Source organism: Centroberyx gerrardi, chromosome 11 (genome assembly GCF_048128805.1).
Source record: "Centroberyx gerrardi isolate f3 chromosome 11, fCenGer3.hap1.cur.20231027, whole genome shotgun sequence".
NCBI lineage: Eukaryota > Metazoa > Chordata > Actinopteri > Beryciformes > Berycidae > Centroberyx > Centroberyx gerrardi.
This window is the reverse complement of record NC_136007.1, coordinates 22,038,525-22,061,033: the sequence shown is the minus strand read 5'-3', so window position 1 is coordinate 22,061,033 and position 22,509 is coordinate 22,038,525. Positions and strand designations below refer to the sequence as shown.

Here is a 22,509-nt window from a genome sequence, read left to right as displayed (position 1 = left end):
TATGATCTGGTGAGGAGAAAACTGTTATAATACAAGCAAAGGATGAATGTAGCAAAGGTAGTGGGTAAAAATAGGCACAAAAAAAAAATGTGGGAGCTAAAATGCTGAATGGTTGATGGCCAACAATGCATATGAATCTGCACAAACATCCAAATTAAAGTGGCAATAAAACTAAATTGGTTGAGGGAGACAATAATTTCCCAACTGCTATATTGTTGAGTGATGGCCAGTCCCACTGCAGTTTCCCAAAATGGATGCAATTTATAGTAAATTTCCATCACTGTCTAAATTAGTTGAGCAAAGCTTGCAGTCAAAGCAAAGATGTGACTGCTACTTGTCACTGTAGGCAAAAAAAGATGCTTCTTGCACTACATTTATAATCAATACAGGCAATGAGTCAGCAAGTACATCACCCTTTAAACTCAAGAGCTCTCTGTGAGCATAGCCGACGCACCAGCAAAGATATTCTACGACACAAATTAATCTCATTATTCTGGTAAGCATGACTGCGCCTCAGATTGCTGATAAGGAAACTTGAAGCTATTAACAGTTCATATCCAGTTCACAACCCTAATAATCTAAAAAATGTATAGAACATAAGAGAACCAGCTCAAGTAAGATAAAAAGAGCAATACCATTATTGTTGTTGTGGGTCTTAGCTCATTCTTGCCTTGATAGGTAGAGTTAATGCCTCTAACTGCTGGTCAGCTTTTTACTGATTATTGAGATATTTGGTATACATTTTTGCTGGTTCAACACTGACATAGGCACACACTTTCAGAGTATATGAAAATGTACCTTCAACGTCTTAAAAACCAACAAAAGCTTGATGAAAATTCCATTTTACTGTCATGAACTATTTGCTCCTGAGCCGTAACGGTGTCTGAGAAATTCCCTCCTCATCCTAGGTGATGTATTAAGGCACAATGGAGAAACTGCTCAGAAAAGTGTATAGCTTGGCATAAAAAAGACAAAAGATTCATGCCATGCACTTTATTATCAGCCTATTTGCTTTGTTGATGATACATGAATTTTTCAGGGACACAGCAATGTTGCTGCTTATTCTACAGTCTTGGCACAGTTGATTTATCTCTTGTGCTCATTATCAGCTACTTGTAATGTTGGTGATACAGGAGCTTATTTTACTACTGCCTTTACTATAAAGTGCTCTAAATAAAAGTGTCTGGTAAATGTATAAAATGAAAATGTTATCAAAAGTGTTGATTTTTGTGTGTTTTCAAGATATGTTTTCAGATACATTCAAAGCCTATGACACAAAATTTCTAAAATGTAAAACAATGGACTGAGGTATTAAATCCTAATCAAAATGTCATTGTACTTATGCATCAAACACAATGGAATTGTCTTTATTCGGCAAGCATTGGTAAGACTTTATTTGGACAGTCCAATGTTAATACTCAACTATCAGGTGACAAAAAGTAGATGTTCAACAAAGTGTCAGTTGCCTATTTGCTCTGCATCTCTATAGACTATGGTAACCTTAACTCTGACCTTAGCCTAACCCCAATCCTAACCTGACCCTATTTCTAACCTTAACCCCAGTCCTAAGATTAACCCTATTAACCCAGACACTGAATTTCTATAGACTGCTTTTCACACTATTTTGAGTATAACCTGAAACTCTATCCAAATAAAGTGTGATAAAGCAACCACCTCAAGTGAGACACAGAAGCTCTGTACTCAAAAAAGTGAGATTTTCCAATCTACCTACACTTCATGCTTCCCCCAAATGTCACTGAAGTGACGATCCAATGTCGTAATCCTACAGAAAATACATTAACACCAGGAATATTCCTGGTGGAAACTGTTGCAGGCCAAATTACTTTTACAGATTGAGACTAAAGGGATGGGAATGGAAAGAACCCATCAGGAAACGCTGTATGCTTGCCCTAAAAATTTGAATTGAAAAATCTCTAGGACTCATCTACGATATACACAAGCTTAATAATACTGAGATTTTTTCTCAGCAAACATCCTCTTAATGGCTAAAGGAGAGTTAGCCTCAGCTTAGAGATGAACCTTTGTGTCCTTGAAAATTATTTGGCCATCGGTTACAGGAGTCAGCTGGTCCCAGTGTCCCGGTCTGGCTCTCAGGACAACTACACTAAAGCCCAATCAATCACCTCAGAGGCAGGCCAGCCAGGGTGAACTCCGCCTCCGCCTGCCTCCATTCTGATTCTAATGATCTTGGAGTTCATCCATGTCTTGTAATTGTTCCCTGGGAAGCATATAGAAGCACACTGATGGCTTTCCTTTAGGCATGAGGCAAGGCTGGGTTCCTGCAATCCACAAACGCTATCATTGCTGCCACTCAAACAGCAAAAGGCTGCTGGTGGCGAGGTCCGCTCAGGGCCAGTGTTTTAGCATTCAGTCAGTTCTCCTCTCTCACAGCAGAGTTGTTTTCACATAGGCCTGGCTCAGTAAGCCGGGCAGATGTAACTCAGCAGCAGTAGGGCAGGAGTCCCTGCATGTCTGCCAGGGAGAGCCGGAGCCCAAGGCAGGGTAGACAGGCCTAACAGAGCCTGCACCATCTCCCTTTGCTCTGGCCTGGATCAGTCTGCCATTATTCTGAATGCAAACAGATAATTGAAGGTAGTCCTGTGTTTAAAACACAGATTGACAAAACACTTAGACCAAGCTGGTCACCATAGTAACATGGTCTTCAGCATGCAGGTCACTGCGAAGACCATTTATGTACCATAGATGTAATTATTTTTGTGTGTGACCATTTTTTTTATTGATTTCTTGGAAAGGGAAGGCCATACAAGGCCAAGAATACAATCACACAACACAGCAACACAACAATAACCCAAGACCAGAAAAAAAACAACAACATAACAGCAACAAAAATAAATAGTTTAAACCACAAATGAATGGCTCATCCAACCCTTCATCATTACCATAGATGATGATAAATGTGATGGGAAGACCTATTTAAATATGTAAAACATTGTGATTTGCAACTGCAATACATATAAATATTGAAGAGATGATGAAATTATTTAACTTGTTTCATGAAACTTAAAAGATTTGCTTCCATTAAAACTGTATTAAGGTTGAATTCAAATGCAAGGATTCATTTGTCTAAACAGAGATGTTTTCTTGCTCCCTTTTACATAATTAGAAAGTAGCCTAACTAAAATTAACTCCATTTAGGCCTTTACAGCCCATCATATCTCTGTGAGACTGATCCTGTCTGTTAAACCTCTATAAGACCCCTTGTGTGACTGAAGCTGGCACAAGCCGGGGGATGAGAGGTAAACACCTTTACTGATCATTGCCTTGATAATTTTGCTGGTGTGTGAGATGTGTGCTGTGACAACCTCAATGGGATCTAGGTCAGCTTTTCATCATGGCGCAGATCTCTAGTGCTTTCTCTATTCCCTTAGGAGAGTAGTTGCTTCTCAGATTGTTACTCACAAAGAAAGTTTCACTTTCAGGTCTGCCCATAACACCTATTCAGACTCACAGTCGAACTCAAAGGACATCCACTGAAGGACAATGTCAACAATCACATGGTTGAGTGTGACAGTTTGGCAACACAGCAGGTGGCTCCAGCACCAACACATTTTACAACAGAGCTTATGAATAAAACTAAAACTTGAGCAATGAGGAGTGACTTTAATGCCATTCATCATAAAATAGAGTTCTCACAGTCAGGCAAAGCAGCCTAATTTGTGTTGAATATTTAAATAAGAGAAATATTAAAGAGACTTTTCACAAGTGATTTACATCAAATGAATTATCCAGTTGCATTAAATCTGTTGCTAATAACAAACGGAGAAGACGGAGCTTCATAAAAAGAGGAGGCTAAATTGCCATTTGATTATCTGGGTCAGTTGCTGTTCTGTATGCCTCTGAGGCGGGAAATCAAAATGGCTTAGAGCTTTTCTGGGATCTCTCCTTTTCTTCTGTGCATTTTACTGGAAGCCCAAAAGTAGAAAAGTAACAAAGAGATACTGCTATGGGGAGATGAAGGAATAAATCCTTCAACCTTCACAGGAAAAACTAACAGTGACAATGCATTGATATTAACCTGGCCATGGCATCAATCAGTGTGTATGGCAAGGTTTATTTGGAGCTTATAGAGCTGCTCCTACAAGAGGCAGCTCAATATGTGAGGTTAACAGGAAAATTCAGACAAGGTGTGACACTGATCGATTTAGTGAATCACAAAGGAAAAGCTGACGTTAGAAGGAAAACATATTTGGGGGCTTTCTTTATGCTTGAAGCAGATGTAAAAAAAAAAAACCTCCGGAATGTTAACCACATGTCCATCAGTGTTAAGTATAGATTTGTCCGAAAGTGCAAGTGAACAAAAATAAAAGAATGTGGGAGGTGCTGACAGCAAAACTAGGAACAATTTTGGGGAAAAGAGCAAAAGCAGTTAAAGCTGTACCAAAGTTGATATCAAATGTTTTTTTTTTATCATACCACAGGTGACTTTCTTGTTACCCATCCACCAAGGATTGAATGGAACGTTCAATGAGGATATGCATATCTGCGAGGATGCTTGTTCTTACATATTCATAGTGTCACACAAACCCGATTATCCTTTGTCTGGGATCCACGGGAAGCATTTATAAAGCGTATGGAATTGCCTACAGTGTGGTTTCACAGAAACACAGACATCAGCATTTTCAGCTGACAGCTAGAGATCCCCCCACTATAAGCCTCTAAGGAGACTGAAAGATAAAGACACACACACACACACACACACACGGCCATTGCCATTGTTCACTCCCACTGGGACATGAAGGGTGGAACAGGCAGTGTTAAAAAATACAAAAACCTTTACTTTCACTGGTTAGTTGGTTGCCAATGTTCTATTGCCATTCCCACAGAAAGTGCACAAAGCTTACTACTGGCTAGGCCTAGATGGAAAAAAGTTATTTCAGTTTACTTCCAGGCTGACAGCTGGACCATGTGAACAGAAGATACATTTCCAGAAGTTAATGGCCCTTACAACCATATAGCAGTTACATGAAAAGCCAGGCCAGATATGCTGAAACAAATGCGGTATACCAGGATTGACTAAACTGAGGCTGGGGATGTAATGATATTATGTTTTCATAGTACGATTATTGTCTCCGAAATTATCACGGTTTGACGATTTATTTTCTAAATTATATTAACTATGAACCTTCAGAAAAAAAAAAAAACACGTTTCAAGAAAAATATGCCTCCATTTGTTTAACAGACTGTTTGCACATTGGTTGTCCATAATCCCGAATAGGCCATCAGCTTCTTTTTGGTTGCCAAAAAAACGCCCACACTACTGACTTGACGCATTTCTTTGGTGTGTAGAGGGCTGGTGCGTTTCACTCTGCCATTTTAATGATTCTTTCAACAAACAAGTTTAGTGGTTTAACAAAAGAAAGGCCACAGGCTGACATAACTGGATAATTTAAAATTTTAATTTCTCAAGCAATTCTGTGGTCTCATCCTTCCATGACTTTTCATAAATATTTGGGCTTTAAAGGCCTGCGTTTTCAGAATTCTAAAAAAGTTAATTTGCAATTTTCTCTTCACAAAATACAGGGAACCATTTCAGAGAAATCCTGCAAGTGTGTGGTGACTGTAAACCAAGAATGGAATATACTTTTCCAGCGTCATTTTCCAGCGACTCTAGTGAACAGGTTGGCTATTTTTCTAGGTCAATTAGAAATGTTTTCAGCATTTCTGCATATTAACCTTGCAGATTATTATTACTATATGAATAAACTCTAATGGTCCAACACTGTTGCTTAGGTTAGCATAGGAAAACAGGTAAATATGAGGCTATAGGCATACAGCTCACGGTGCCATGTGTGAGAAGGAGAATGCATAGCACAGATATAAGGATGAGTACAATTACATTCTTGTAAGGTAATGTCACAATTTACTGAATCAAATAATTGCTTGCCGTAAAATATCGTCATTGTTTTTTATTGCGGTATACCTCAATACCGGTATATTGTTGCATCTCTAATGGTGGCGATTTCTTTCAGAGAGGCATAAGACATTGTTTGTAAGAATTTTAGGAAATCCTCCACTCGCTCAGACATAATTACTGTGAGTGCTTCTGGAGTCAGACATGTCCTCCCTGAGGGCAATTTTTTATTCTGGGTATTCAGAATAGTTCAATTTCATTTTTGTAAAAGCATCATTCACAATCTGGAGAGACTGCAGGTACTTCCCAAGTTTCATTCAGCAGTGTCGCTCAAGGGACTACCATGAAGGAGGCAGTCTGCTGCATCTGGAAATGTCCTTTAATTAATCCAGGCCTTGTCTGCTCTTTGCAGTAATGGGGGGAGAAAGGCTTCCTCTTGTAGACTGTCCCTCAAACGCCACATGCTCAGAGAAATGACTCCTCCACCAGTTTTAATTACCAGCAGAGGAGGGAAACAAAAAAACAATATTCAACAAAGACTGGGAATAGTTGCCCTTCCGCTGAAGTGCATACCAAAGGCTTTCACAACACCAGTGAAGCGTTACAATTGAGAGCAAAATCAATGGTTCACTTTATCTCTGTCTCCCACACTACATTCAATCAGTGGTTTTCTAATGAGGTTTCCTGAACTGCTCTGCTAGCATCAGCACTGTCATACACCCTCGATAGACATAAAAAAACGTTATGGAATGAATCTGTTTAGATCTGCGTTGCCTCGTCTCCCACAATAAACCATCCCTTGTAATCTTGTTGGCTACTGTATCACTAGCTACAGCTATTATGGTTTAACACACCACTGCTTGTGCCACTTTCTTGTTTATGCACTGCACATGAGTCTGCGTGAATGACAAGAAAATAATGGGTCATCATCAATTAGGAAACATTCATCTCCAGTGTCCAGTCCAAATGCAGAGATTTTTTTTTTAATTTTTTTTTTTTAAATGCAGCTTGCAAATACCTTTTCCAAGCTAATTTATTGTCCTGATTATGATGGACGTAGCAAGATTGAACTGATTCGTGGAAAAAACAAAAGATGGCAACTGCTAAAACCCAATGGTGATATATGGCACTGTACAACTTTCTTAAGGGAAGAAAATGGGTAGGCTGCTATTGTTAGTAGCCTCAAACACAGCAGAGAAATATCTCTCTAAAAACCTAGACATGGAAAGAACCAGAAAGCACCGGAGAACGCCGTTTGTGGCTCTAGGTATTTTAATAACAGCAGCTCTCCCCCTATACTCATATATAAGTCATGAAGCAGCCCTCTTAAGTGTCCTCTCAAATCCCCTCCTGTATTTATCACGACTCATCGCCCCTGGGCACCTGACGATGACAGATTAGGGGGTCTCTCTTACAGCGCTAGAGAACAAAGAGTCTACCAAAAACACCCCTTTACTCGCCTCAGGCGTCCAGCACTCTCTTCGTCTGCCACCCCTTATACACATGTCCTGTGGGTGAGGTTGTTCAAAATTAAAATGTACTGTCTGGAAGTGGCCCCCAATGTTTTTCCCCTCTATACATTAATGATGTACCTGAAGTAAACACAAGAGGTGGCATGGTGGCGCCTGTATATCTCTATGTGGTATAGCCCTGGGTGAACAGTTCAGTTTACTTCCAGGGATTGCCATCCACTGCATTAAGATTTGAGACGAGTCATGGTGTCTTCTCATAAAGCAATAACTCATCTGTCACGCCAGCAGTGATTTCATGCTTGGTGCAAGTTAACAAATCATTGTGAAACCAATCAGTTAAACCCATACAGAAATTAAAGAACATGATGGTTAACTCCATCTGTGGTTGTTCTCATGGTTGCTATGTTTTAGCATCTCTAATGCATGGTAGGTATAATATTAATTATGGCAACTCATCCCAACAGCCTACAGATCTTGTCTCTATTAAGGCCTGTAGATTGTCTCAGGCTTTCCCCTCACAAAGCCTTTACAATATTGGCCTTCCGACACAGTAATTAAAATCCATACTAACCTAGCAAGCTGCTACCTCATCATCTCATAGTCCACAAATAAAAACGTCACATTTCCCCGAGCCTCCAAGGGGCTTAATAAGGTGTTAGACATGCAGAGGACATCTGGCCTTTTACAAGTCAAAAGATGGAGAGCACGAGGGGTCGCCAAATTATTCCATTTAGTGCAATGTCAGCAGAAAATGGATAGAAGGGAGACAGAATGTAGTGGAGATGATTTGTCCCTCCCCCTACCGTCCACAGGCTGAACCCTGACAGCTTCAAAAGGATATGAGCCTTAATCTTGTCAAAGAGAATTGCATATGCACACAAGCCCCTCAACCCCCCACTATCACAGCAACAACTTAATTTGTGGTCTAGCACAACAGAAATGCTTCAAAATGGTTGGATGAAATGTGCTTTAACATACACATTTAACAGCTAAAACATATCAGTCATCATGAAGGGGAGAAGAGGCAGCATTCAGCTTTATTTAGGCAGGCAGACACATTCAAGTGTGCACACTCTGCCCTCATCCTCCTACACACAACCCTGCTAAGCTTATGCACTACAATGTAATATTTAAGTGTTTTATTCAGTTTCATGATTAAATCCCTTGCATACTGAATATTTACTTTTTCTCCCACAAAATTATTCTTAAATGATTTTTGTTAGTTACTTTGTTAGTTTGTCAGCAGGGCATCATGAGCAGCAAAGATATATTAAAGAGAGACTGTACAATGGAATCACATTTAGTTATTTTGATTGCATCCATTTAGTGAATTAAAAGTCTCACGTGACTTAAAATTAAACAGGGTTAAACAGCCTTTGGTGACCGCAGCTTTGATGAAAACATCCGGAGTGACAAAAAACTGACAGACATATATGGGCACACCATTCAACCAATTTCATTCTACGGACTGGGCCGACCTCCACAAGCTACAATTCATTCAGCCAGAAATGGAAGTGCATAAAATGGATTGAATAAATACATCCCACCAGCCCACAACAGCCTCGTCACTTCTCTTGGTGTTGCCAAAACCACTCCTTCTATTCCGTCACTGTCATCACCGAAATGTTATCCAGCCAACACCTTGTCTCCCACTGCTCACCATGTTAAAGACTAATGCTCAGACTGAAAAAACCCACGGCTGTTTCCTGTGTAATCCTGATGAGAAACCAATTCCAAGTGAACAGTGGGAATCCCCACATGCAACAGCGTATCGCTGCCAATGTGCTAACATGCTAAATCATTATTATTTACAGAGGTGATTTAATTTACAGTTTGTATGCTATCTTGTTTACAATGGCTTCATTGTGGTGAGGTATTTGTTTCTTAAAGGTTAACACAACTTAATCTAAGATTTCATGTACTGTAGGTTCTTCCTATTGTCTAGGCCAGCCCAGTCAATATTCTTTAACATGTACCACTCCCTCTCCAAGCCAGAAACCAGAGAACAAAGACTGGAACCTGGGCTATCATGAAGATATAGGGGTACTGTACATTTCCTGGTTTGGAACTGATAATAATGCTTACCAAGAATATAACTTGTTTAGGTGTTAAAAAACAAACAATATATTGAACAAAACTAACATTCACCATCTAGAGATCAACTGAAGAGTTTACATCCTGTTGAGGTCACAGGTTCAAGTCTTTGTTCTCTGCGTTGTTCATGTTAAAAAATATTGATTGGACTGTCCTTGAAGATAGGAATCACAATAAATTGCTAAACTGAGCGGTATTCCCCTTAAGGGCAACAATCAAAAGATCACCTCAAAAAATATGAGGGGACATCAAGGTTGACCTTGAAAATATATCCCACTATACAGATAATACGGTAATATTGTCTAGAGGTGAGGCATGGCTATGAGGCACATACATTTAACATATTCAGAGCAGTGGGGAGGACCGGGCTTGGCCATTAATCTGAAGGTTAGTTTGCAGACGACAGACTGAGCCATTACCAAGACACACAGACACTGTCTAGGAGAGGACAGGAAAGGGTCAGAAGACATTCAGTGCATCCCTGGCTGACAACAATGCCACACTGTTTGAACACTATTATAAAACGCTACTGCAATTTTCCAATACAAACCTATAATCTATCACATTCAATAATTGTAGATCTGGGGGAGGTGCTTCAGTAATACAAGGCCCTAGTGACCTTTCCTGACATTCAGTGGGTCCACAAAATTAGTGTCCCTTTCCTCCCCCAGGCTAAAGCATTTCCCATTGTGAGGGGAACACAGGTAATCATGGGTTTAATCTCACCAGCGTTTCGGGAGTAGGTCCAAATGCCGCAGAAATGTCATAGAGGGCAGAGAGCCCTTGGAGGATGCTGAAGACGTGGCTGTCTGGCTGCAGGCCTGTGAATACTAACATGAAGAGGGACTTCTAGAGACCCTCTGTATGATATAGCTAATGATTGGGTTAAAGCCTTTAATGAGGCAAACACTGCGGGTGCAAAACGGAGCACAATAAAGAAAAGTCGACAACCTCAGTTGACGGCAGGGCTTTAACACAAAGTATTCCCCACCATGTATGCAGATAAAGGCCTCAACGACTTGTGGACCATGGTCCTCACATTTAATTTGGTGTCATAATTCAACTTTATGAGAGCATTATCAGGGGGTATGATGGTGGAAGGAAAATGGAATACAATAAATGGGCACTCACTTGCTGGATGAAGGTTAAGGGCCAAATGTGATGGGTAGGGATGGTCGGGTTTGAGATGTTCAAGACAAAGAACAGGGGGTGGAAGAAATGTATTGTCTTGCCTTTGCTATGTTAAAGATGTGAAAATGGCAAGAGCTTCTTGGCTGTGGGAAAATACATACTCAAGGACTCATCCATCCTTTCCCCATGATTACTTTGTTGTACAGTTCTCCATTCTGTCTTTCTTAAAGACACCTGTCCAAAATCCGCTCTGACCATGAATATAGTCAGGACTTGTCTACGGTAAAGAAAATATTTAGTAGGGTGAAACAGAATATTAAAATAAACAAATAAACAAATAACACGACTAAGAGTCTAACAGCCCCGCAACGTTGAATTTTGCATCTCGGGTCTCCCGCTTGAGAGTCTGCAGTCTAACTCCCTGCGGGCCACGTGACCCATAAAGTGGTGAACAGAGTGACCGACCGACCAACCGACCGACCGACGTCGCTCTTGGTGGTAGCTAGCAAACTATCCTTCTTAGCATTTCAATTAGGCTCTAATGTGTGTCTATCCCAGCAACATCGCTTTAATTCTAGCATAACTATTCATTATTGTAAACTACTGAAAAATCATTATGTGAGCTTTACTACAATGAACAAAATCTCACAATAGGGCACACCTAAATTAGGCAAAACCCCTAATGAATGAGTTAATCAGGCCAAGTCAACTTTTGCTGAATCTTCATCTTAATACTATCTACAATAGGTCTACATCATTATAGGAATTTGGATCAAAGTATAAATAATAATCAAAACTCAAACAGGCTACAGAACCTAGCAAACAATCCAATCTCTCTGGACATGATTCAGCACACTGGGCAGAATTTTGCCTAATTTGGTGAAGTGCAATATCAGAAAGCTAAAACACACAAACAACAACCTTGCCATGCAGTGCTTATTCACCACTGATCTTTCCACACTCACAGTGGGCAGACTCTTGTGACCCCCCTGTGACCCCTGTTCCATTACCAGACAGGGCCAGCAGCCCCCTCTAGACAGACACATGGTGATGTTTGGGCTGCAATATGGTGAGAGACCAAACACTCTGGAGATGAACCTAGCACTCCTCTGATTAATTATTCACCAACCATAACATCCTAGACGGCCACTGAAATACACCATCACACATGTGCGCACACATACAAGCAGCAACTTGTGGTTTACAGGAGCCATAAAGAACAAGAAATAAGAATTAGACTTTCACTGAGGTTATTTAGACTGAAATTTGTGTGAATGGCTCAATTTTTAATTATTATAGTAATTAGTAAGTAAACATGTCATTATGCCAATCAGTGCAATTTGTAAGGATAGCTGGATTTGTGTAACAAATTTCAGGTCATGCCATGTCCCCCCCACACCCTCATCACACCTTGCATGACCTGCAAAATGGTGAACATGTAGGCCTAGTATGTATATAAATACTGAATTTAACAGAATATTAGAAAAAACAAAGAAGAGAACCCTCTAAATCACTACAAAAACACCTCTGGGTGTGAGAATATAGACCAGTTCACTAGAAAATATCACAAAGAACATGACTTCAATAATGATCTAATTCATCTTCCATCATCTCTATTCAAGTAGGGCTATGCACAATCTCATAACTTCTAATTTCATAACCATTATTTAGTGTTGTTATTTAGGTTTCATGATTTGCCAAGAAATCTAAAGATCTGTAATAGTCATGGCACTATAATGAGGAAATTAAATTATTGAGCCAAGTGAACTGTAATAATACAGTAATACACCTATATCCATGCCTATCTAACACAGTGAATGCTATGCTCATCACCATCAAGTGTTTCTTTACTTCACTCCCTTAGTGGCAGCAGAGCAACATGTGATCAAAGTGGATGCCACGCAGCTGACAGACTCCAACAGAGATGCTAAAAATACACCCTCTTTGTCGGAGTTTGCGCCTCACTTCAGAAATTAAGGGCAGATTTTTGGTAAAATCTGACTATCAGGTCTTATATACTGACACACCGCTCCACTTTCCATTCTCCCATAGGTACAAACTGGGTCAGTGCTGAGCTGTAGGGCTGGCGTCACAGTCATGCGCTTGCTAAACACCCAACATTCTGCATTTAGCAATAGGTCAATATCAAAACCAGTGCTGTAGGGAGTTGGGCCCAGACACAAACACACAAAGCAGAGTAACTCGAAAATACCTTGATCCACCAACTCTCCACTGCTAGGAGTGGTCTTTCACCTTGAATATTACACTGACAAGGCTGTACTTAGAATGTGATACCAACATATTGCAACAAAGTGTCATAACTTTGATTTGGGAGTCAAGAACTGATTTCAATTTGGAAGCATATACCAAAATTTGTTGTAAATGTGGGAATAATAAAAGGACGTAAAAACATGACTTTCGACTCTTTTGCAATTGCACTTGTCACAGAGCTGCTTTAAGCAGCATAATGTAGCTCTCTAGAATTTTTGCTGAGCTTGAGTCAAATCATCATTTTCATGGTATGGCAAGTGACACGATAACAAGATGTCAAAGCATAGCTGTATTTACAAGTTAGATGAAACCCTGGCTGACCACAGATTGAATGATTAGCACTCTGAAGTTTGGCTTAGTTTTACATGGTAGAAAATGCCATTGCTAAAGGCAACACCTGTGGTAAAGGCATTTCTTGAGAGGGAGGCAACACCTGTTCAACATTTTCTCAGAGCCGGAGCAAGTTTTCCACAAAAATACCCATATTCATTGCAAGTCATAAGACCTGGCCATAGATTCTGTTTTCCAAACTCTGAAGCTAAAGCTGTGGGGGGTAAAGGTAGCATGACTCGTAGCCACCGAAGAGAATGAAACACCACTACCACTGTTAAGGTGTGATGTAGAAGTATGTTTTTAATAAAGCTAGGGAGAAACCAAAGCTGGGACATTTGTGCCTTTTATAGTAGTAGACCACTGAACAAAAATATTGATTTCAAAGGATCTCTGAATCTGTGCCAGTCTGGCCCAGGCTTCATCATTTCCTGGGCTGACTGAGGGATCACAGCTAAATACAGGGTCAATCAGATAACATGATTGTCTTCAGCAGGGTGGCTGAGGAGAGAGCAGGTTCTGTATGACCACTCATCTCTTTAAGCTCTGTTCAGAACTCATACTGTGTATAGCCAACAATCATCAGAGAGGCAGCCATATGGCGTCCAGACAGGTGTTGGGAGTGCAGACCACAGCGGACCACACAGTTAACTAGCTAATTAGCCTTCAGAAGATCGTGCTTCTCTTTCCATGAAGTGAAAAGAAAGACTGGCACTGACAAATGCTTTTTCTAAGTTGTACTCACAGACTAATATAGTTTTTCCATATCTGTACTCGAGGATGCAACTAACCCTAATCCTAACTTAAGATTCAGGGGAACTGCCTGTATTAAAAACAGAAATTACCGTTAAAAAAGTAGCTGGCTCAAAAGGACTAAGTACTTGGCTATCTGGCCGGCAGCCAACACTTGTGCGTAACACTCCTTGTAGGCAGGATTGCTGTCCATTGTACCATTGTTATTTATGTCTCCCTTACCTTTATTCTTTAGTTAGCCAAAGAAGCATCTCAATTATTAATCAAATCAAGCAAGCTTGACTTCTTTTGTTAATATGCAAACACGCCTCTGGCACATGATTGGACTGGGTGATCAGGACAAGACTATAGCACAAGGCTCTATGTTGTTATATTGCCAGGATAATATATTGGTGAGTTTACTTTTTTCAGCATTTGCCATGTCACAAAACAGACTTAAGGTGTGGATTGTGTTTATTGTGTTTTTTAAAAGATAATTGTTATGGCATTTCTGCTTGTGCATCAAACAGACATCTCCACACTTCATTTTTGTGCTAGTGGAGGAGAAATGAGCTTTATTCTTGTTGCATCTCACCTTATCCAACAGAGCCTCCAATTGTGGAAACAAATGTGAAACTTAACAGTCACTGCTTGCATGTGTTTCTTACAGTGTGTGCTAGACAGTAACGTCACTCTTTTTAGGTGTCAAAGCTGTGTAAAATTGCCCCGCCAGCTCAACTGTGAATTAATTGATCAGTAACCCACAACAGGGCAGGCCATGGTATATTGAAACTAAATCACAGTTAAGGTGAGGTCTGCAGATATGCGCACAGTCAGCAATCTTTTAGCAAATCATGATTAGTCATCGTCAGCAAATCATAATTATTCTAATTTGTTACTCAAAGCACATTAAAATAATTAAATCATTAAGCAATGTATTGATTCACTTAAATCAAATGTATTTATTCAATTAAATCAAGGTCTCAGAATGCATGAAAAGACACCAAAATAGAGGTGCAGAAAAATTCCTCTATGGGAGACCATGCCACTAGACCCCGATAGCAGGTTACATTTTCTCTTTGGCTGACTACTCAATGTGCTTATGGAAAACACTGCTACAAGATCGGCATAATAGTGCCTGACTGTAGGAAATACATCCATCCTGGTAAGTCTATCTCAAAAGCTTCACAGACCTTTTATATGGAACATACAGGTTTGTTTTGCATGCAGGTTTATAATTGAGAAACTTGTTAAGTGGTTTTCCATGCTTGGCTCCAGGTATTTAATTACACAACTCATAGCTCTGTCACATTCGAATCTCATTAACTAGGCTTCTCGGTCATAAACCACTGCTCAGCCTCTCCTTTCAACCACCGCAGAATAAAGTTTACTGAATGAATGTGAAACCGTTCTGTGATGTTGTCAGCGGTTTTAAACGGTTCCCTGGAGATTGCAAGCATGTCAATCTTTATCACGACAATAAACCATATCATCTGCCAAAGTGAACAGGACACAGAAACACAAACCCAATAGCATTAGCAGTGCTGTTAGTGCCCTCCCAGTGTGTCTGGTGAATCAACAAACTAAAAATTCCCCTTTAACAGCTTCAAATGAACACAGTGTTCAGACTGGTACAACAAACCTGGGATATCTTTATGCTCTTTGGGCCAGGACACAAAGGTTCATGTAGAACCAGAGGACCATCAACATCACACAATAAAACCAGCCATCTCCACACACACTCCAAATACAAGCCAGCCATTTCACGTGGGGGTTGGGTGGGCATAATGTCATTTTCATGCTACACTAGTATTACCCACCTTCCTCCTACAATAGCTGCTCTTCTTCTTTCATCCATGTTTTCCTCTTGTTGATACCATTCCTACTGCCTCTCCCTGTCTATTCTCCCCCTTCCTCAGGGTTCACCTGAGATAAGATGATGCCCATTGTGTGAGCAGTGTCATAAATCACAGTTTGCATATGCTTGACTAATACCACCACTGGATCAGAGAGATTCATGGCATGCTCTTTAATAATGCATCCCACACACACAAACACGCACGCACACACACACACACACACACACACATCCACACACACTTCCACTAATTATGGGTGGAAATGGTGATGAGGAAATAAAAAGACAGTTACCCCCACTGAACAGCATATAAATAATAATCTCCAAGACTGACAGCCCCCTGTTGAATAACACAACAGCCCACCCCCACTGGCCTGAAATGGCCAGATAATAATTTCTAATGCATCATTTAAATGCTCCCTTTCAGCTTGCGGCCACAGATCTACTCCCATGTTGTGCGTTGACAGTTTATTAGGGGTTCTACTAAAACCTGATTGTGCTGTTTATGGGGGGTAGTGGGGTGTGGTGGGGGTTTTGGGGGGCAGCCAGTGGCAGAAAGGATTCTACCTTGTATGCTGAAATGAAGAAATGATGTCTCAACCAAGGATACATGGCCAACTCATTGAGAGAAAAGAGAACAACTGTACAACAGTAGCGGACCTCCTTCAGTAGCTAACAAAGAAAATCTATCTAATCCCTAACAACTTTTGTTCCATCCATTGCCTTGACAGAAACCTGAATTTCAAATTGATTTACCACGTAACTCTTAATGATTACAAACTATATACAAAAAGGAAATAGAATTCGGACATGGACAGAAATGGCCAAAAAATTTTAATAAAGTTAATTTTGCCATTTCCTTCCAAGCAGTGCATGATCCAAATCAGCTTCACCTGATGTCAACACCAATTGTAGCTGAGAGGTAAACATAATCTGATGGTAAAAAATGACATGAAATGCTAGAGCAGGGGTTTATGTAGAAGAATGCATGACGATGTTTTTCCTCAAAAGGCAAAAGCTGTGGCAGGTTAGAGACTGGCAGCTGAGCCTGGCCAAGGTTGATTCAGCTGCCTTCTGTTCAATTTACAGGATGTTGACACTGTATCTCCCGTTTCCCCAAACAAGGCAACATCTGCAAACTTTGCTGTTTGTCTGATAAATGTAATCTAACATTGCAGGGAAATCCTTAAAATTTAAATCAATGTTATTTCTGCCTATATATACTTATATTTTTTATGTCAATTGCTGTTGTTGCCCAAATCTAATTTTAATAACATCAGATACTTTTTGAAAGATCTGTATTTTGTTGGCTACATGGAAGAATTAAAGAATTCTAGTGGTTCCTTAATCATCATGTCTCTCATTTCAAGCTGTACAAACATGCACCAGTTACATGAAAATCTCATGAAATCCCTATTGATTTTCAATTGGCTACCATAAGGCGGATCTTCTGCCATCCCCCGTAGGCTATGCAGAGGTGTGAAATTTGGGACAAGGTCACTATGGCTGAGCATAGTACCTGCCAACTCACGGTTTGCATTAGAGCTGCTACAGCAGTGCCCCAGATAAAACATCAAGAAAATGTGCTGCATACCCAAGTCCAGGTAACTGTACAATAATCCAACAGAGATGACCAATGACCACCGGCTTAAAATTGTAACAGTACAAAACTTTCAGGTACTTTTAGATACCTTTGCCTCTACAATCCATAGAATATGAAGAACCAGACAATTTATTCCACTTTAGACCCTGTAATGTGAATAGTGTTATAAATCTACAACCATCGTTTGAGTAATGTGTTCAAAACCTCACAATCAAAAATGTTAATGTTTCTGAGCAATCTTCACATTGTTTTGAAATCAGATTATTGTGATTCTGTAACTGTTATTCTCCAAAATTAGTGGGGGTTTATACATGAAATTAACTGAAAACCAATAGTGCAATTGCAAATAACCTTAGTAGGGCATCTCTGGAATGTCCCCAGGCCCTGTACATTTTCATAATCTGTCAACTTACCTTTCGTATCCCTTCCACTTCAAAACCATTGAGGTTCGCATAAAGAGAGTGGTGCCTCTTGCCCAACATTGACGTTGGAGTGAGATTAGTGGTGGCTGGGGCTGCCTTGTCCAGGAGTCCATGGTGGCCGTCCTGCTCCTGTTGTGGTCCCAGGGCTTCAGCCTCCTCACGGCTTTCCATCTCTCTGTCTGCCGATGCAGGCTCAGGCTGCTCAGGCCGAGTGCACAGGTCATACATCACTCTCTGTCAAAGTCAAATAGCGCAGTTGGGATCAATATGACCAAATGAGGTGTCCAGCCAAGACCAAGCCATCACTGGCTTTTCATTTGTTGAAGGAGAATTACACGGATCGGCTGAGGCAGGCTCACTTCAAAATGAGAAAGATGTCACTGTCCTCTTTTCCTTACCCGTTCTCCAACAGTTTACAAGACAGAGTAATTTGTTAGGACTAAGGTGAAGTGTCTGAGACCAAAGCAAAGCATTGTAATTGCCATGGTTGTCAGTAACCAAATACCGAGCCTCATAAACTTGTAAATCCCTGTCGAGGAGGAATTCAAAGTGACAAAAATAGCACTACTGGTGGTCTTGTTCCTTGCATGAAATATTCCTTACAACAAAATGGAATGTGCCATATCCAAGACGAAACCAGTTAGAGATAACCCAGGAGTTGGGAAGTACCCCCTCCCTCCCTCTTCTGTGACGTTTTCCGAAAAGAGGACAATCAGCTCCAAAGGGATTTTACATATTTTCGGCCTTGGCTTCTGACAGTAATTCTATGAACGTCAGCGTCCTTGTAGCGTTCTTCGGCATACTGTGATTAGTATTAATCACAACAGTGTAGCATGCAGATTCAGAGCCCTACTTACTACATTGGCAGAGCCTGTGTCTTCATGCCTTCCCACTCTGTCGTCTTCTAGAGTGGAATGGATTTGTCATAGCTACTTGTCCAGAGAAAGACAGACCAGTCCACTTCTTATTCTGAGTGACGCTGAAACACTGCATGTAGGCCTAACTGATATAGCCAACAAGAACAGACGAGAGAGAGAGAGAGGGAGAAATAGCGAGAGAATGATCTCACTAACAGGTCTCCACTCCAGTCCCCATTCTCTCAGGGAGGCTGAGATGTGGGTGGCGTGTCGCGAGTCTTCAGCTGTGCGTTTGTCCTGATTGATGCCGCTGTCTCAAAAAGCATTTCTTCCAGATGCAATATGACTGGATGAGCTGCCTAATTCCATCTCCGTTACAGCGCCATAAAGGTGAAGAAAGAGGACGAAGGGAAAAAATGTGTGTGTGTGTGTGTAAGACGGTGAGTGTTGGTGAGAGGAGGGGGTAGGGAGGATTGCTTCCATCGTCCTATCACAAAAAGGCAGGCTCTGAGACGGGGCCCAATCATGACTGCGACTAGAGCTCGTTTCCATGGAGATGACGCTGGAATGATGTTGGTTGCCTATTGATTGTTCAAGAGGCAGTCCACACTGCAACACAGGCAGGCTGCAGGAGGCAGGCAGAGGAACGAGTGTGTCCAGACTAATTCTATGTTTTTCTCCAGTTGTATACTAGGACAACAAACAGACACAAATAAAATGGTGATGGTGAGGAGGTGATGGGTGTTAGTGATGTTTTAGTAATATAACCTGCCATGGCTGCTTTTTGTCTGTGTACATAGGGCACTATAATCCTGCAGTTGCATTGTATTTGTAAACATGGAGATAAAAAACATATAAAGCAGTAGGCCTGATGCGGCAACAGATTATTTTAACACACTTTGTGACACTACACTATGGCAGTATACAAATTAACTGTGAGCCTAACTCTCCCTCTGATCCCACCAGATTCATATCTGCTAAGAGACCTTTCAGCTACTCCAGCTAATTGCCAATCAACTGGGCAAGCCAAAACGAATATATGGAAGCCTTAGGGATATTATCACATAGACACAGTCATCCACAGTTGGTAAAATAGAGTTACAGATGTATTTTGGGTATCATTCTAAATAACTCTTAACTAGGTCAAAATGTCTTAACCAGTTTAATACTGTATACTGTACTGTAGTTTTGCTTTCTGAAGCTTCATTGGACTGAGCTGCCTTGATTAACTGCAAAAATTCTTGTTTCCAGTTCCCTTTAAGGTGATTTTTATCCTCTCCACTAAAGAGAGGAGCAATGTTTGCACCTACAGTATGTTGAGGCTCAAAATTCAAAATCCATGGCAGAGCACAGCAAAGTTAAATATATATATATTTTGCCACAGTTCCTTCTACCAGTGCAGTCAAACCTGGCACTGTCACATTTCAACATTGTCTCACACTGAAAAGAAGTGACATCCATTTTTCCCTAAACTGTCTATTATCCCAATTTAAATGCATGAGAGAGACACACAGCCCACAGTATCGCTGTGCAAAAGGGTCGATTTTGACAGACAATGAGGTAAAAAAAAAAAAACAGTCTCCACCATATAGAGCAAGCCCATGCATATCTCCCACAGCAATGAGCTTCTTATTCACCCCTCAAACTGGATTTTGCCATTTCTATGCATTTAAACTTTAATTACAGTGTGTTCACAAGACCATGACCTTAGTATTGAATGAAACCAACCCTGACATGTACTCCACTGAATCCTATTTATATTCTGCTTCAGCTTCTTTCCTAGTTTAATTTAACGCCTTGACTGGGATGAAAGGTGCTGATAGCAGAACAACCAGCAAAGTAAAGAATATGTGAGAGAGGAACAGCTGCTACACACAAGACTGCCACCAGCATAAATCACATGTTGTAAACAACACACATACAGTAAATTTAAAAAAAAAAAGTGCATTGAGCATAAAACAATTACACTTTATATTCTAGCAGCTTAACTTAATGCATGCCAAATAGCATATGCTCTGCACAGCCCGGAGCCTTAGCCAGGCCCATCATGGCTCAGTGGTATTGACAGGCTGTCACACTGACACGCGCTTTGACAGAGTCTGCCTGTCTGCCTGCCATGAGATTGAAGAGTATGCTCACAGTGAAATTTATTTGAGGTGAAATTCTCTCCAAAAAAATAGGAGAGGGAGGGAAAGGGGCTTCTCTGAAACTTGACTTGAAGTTTAGCAGCTAGATAGCTAACTTTCAATAGCTGTCAGCTGACGGTGTTGTGTTACCATGGCATCGGCACACCTGTCAGATGAAGCGATAGCGGATTGCTCTAAAATATAATGGGAAATCTTTCTACTCAGTTACAAGTAATTCACTTTTTCTACAACATTTAGTGTCTGCAATCTGAGGGAAATCCTGCCATACTGAGCTGTACATTGTTTCTTCATCACCTGCTGTGTTGTGTCGCACCCCCTTCTATTATTAATAATTCCTCTATTCCGCTTCACTCCATGTCTCCTAAATCTCTTTGGTTTTCTCTCTCTCTCATTTGTGTCCTCAGAGCTGAGCGGCTTGTCAAAGCTCGAGTAGTTAAGGCCCAATCCATAACTGACATGCGGTGTCCCCTGTTTAACTCTGTCAAACCACAAATGGCTTTGTTTACACAGTGATTTACTGAATTGAGGAAATTGTTCACACTCTTAAAATTGATTGACTAAGCTCATGACATAAGGACAGACAGAATGTCACACTTAAACCTGAGTTTTGCATTGTGAGATTGAAGGTTTGTTTACAATGTTGTTTGTAAATATTGAAACAGACCTGCATTTTGAGTTATGGTGGTTAAGAAAATTGCAAAAGCTTATTTTCCATCTACAAGTCAAATCTATCAAGAACATGTGAAAGTAGGGGAATGGTCAAAAAATGAAGGACTGTATAATCATTGGCCACAAATTAAGTTAAGCCATCATTTTTGGAAAAATCTAATGAGCAGCACTTTTTATGTCTTTATGATAACCTTGTCTTTGATAATGAATTGTATATCTGCAAATTTTCAGGTGTAGAATGCCCTTTAAGATCAAAAATGTCTAAATAGCACACATTAGAGGTTAGGTAGTTCAGCAATACGAAAAAGGTGGCAGACAAACAGGGATGAAAAATATGGCATGCTCCTGTTATAAACCAATATAGAACAGCTGGTAGGCATAAATATGAGATGTTGATTTGAACATGAATTAGACTGCTTCTTACACGCCTTCAAGACACAATGCAAAACTGACATGAGTCAAAACAATGGCATGAATCAATCCATTCATCATGCCCTTATTTTGGAATGGATGTCATCTTTTGAACAACTTAACAAAACACTGAGTGCATCCAGATGCCAGTTACTGTGAAGTCAAGGGTGATGCCATGGAAGTGCTGTGCATAAGAAACATGAAACACCCATGAGGCTGGGCACTGCTGTTTGGATACTGTTCAAACTTTGATTAATTATTCAATTTCCTCTCCATGAAAACTTGATCCAAAATGTAAGAGAAGGAAACACATTGACCCACTTCTGCCACCCGTCTCCCCAAAACAACAGGCATAACAGATCCACCCACACATGCTACCCCTCCCCCCTGCCAACATGTGGCAGAATGCACCTTCTTTCACAGCCTTGCTACCCCTGACAACTGAAATTCACAAAGACACAGCTGTATTTCAGAGCATACAAATCATATTAAATGTTTAAAGATGTCTCACATCATATAGTTAGCAACAAATAAGGCTCGAAAATGCCCACAGAGTTTGGTTCTCCTTTTTTGCATTAGCATGTAGTCTGTGTGTGCAATTTGATATAAACCTCTCCTC

The 22,509-nt window shown here is 40.5% G+C and overlaps 1 protein-coding gene across 1 annotated transcript in view; it reads right to left on the bottom strand.

The window, feature by feature from the left end:
• The window catches only part of tspoap1 (TSPO associated protein 1), a 66,079-nt gene that overhangs the window by 40,481 nt on the left and 3,089 nt on the right, over positions 1-22,509 (bottom strand). The window contains exon 2 of the mRNA XM_071901159.2: positions 17,798-17,998. Within this exon, the coding sequence (XP_071757260.2) occupies positions 17,798-17,998 (201 nt within the window). The remainder of the gene's footprint in view (positions 1-17,797; positions 17,999-22,509) is intronic.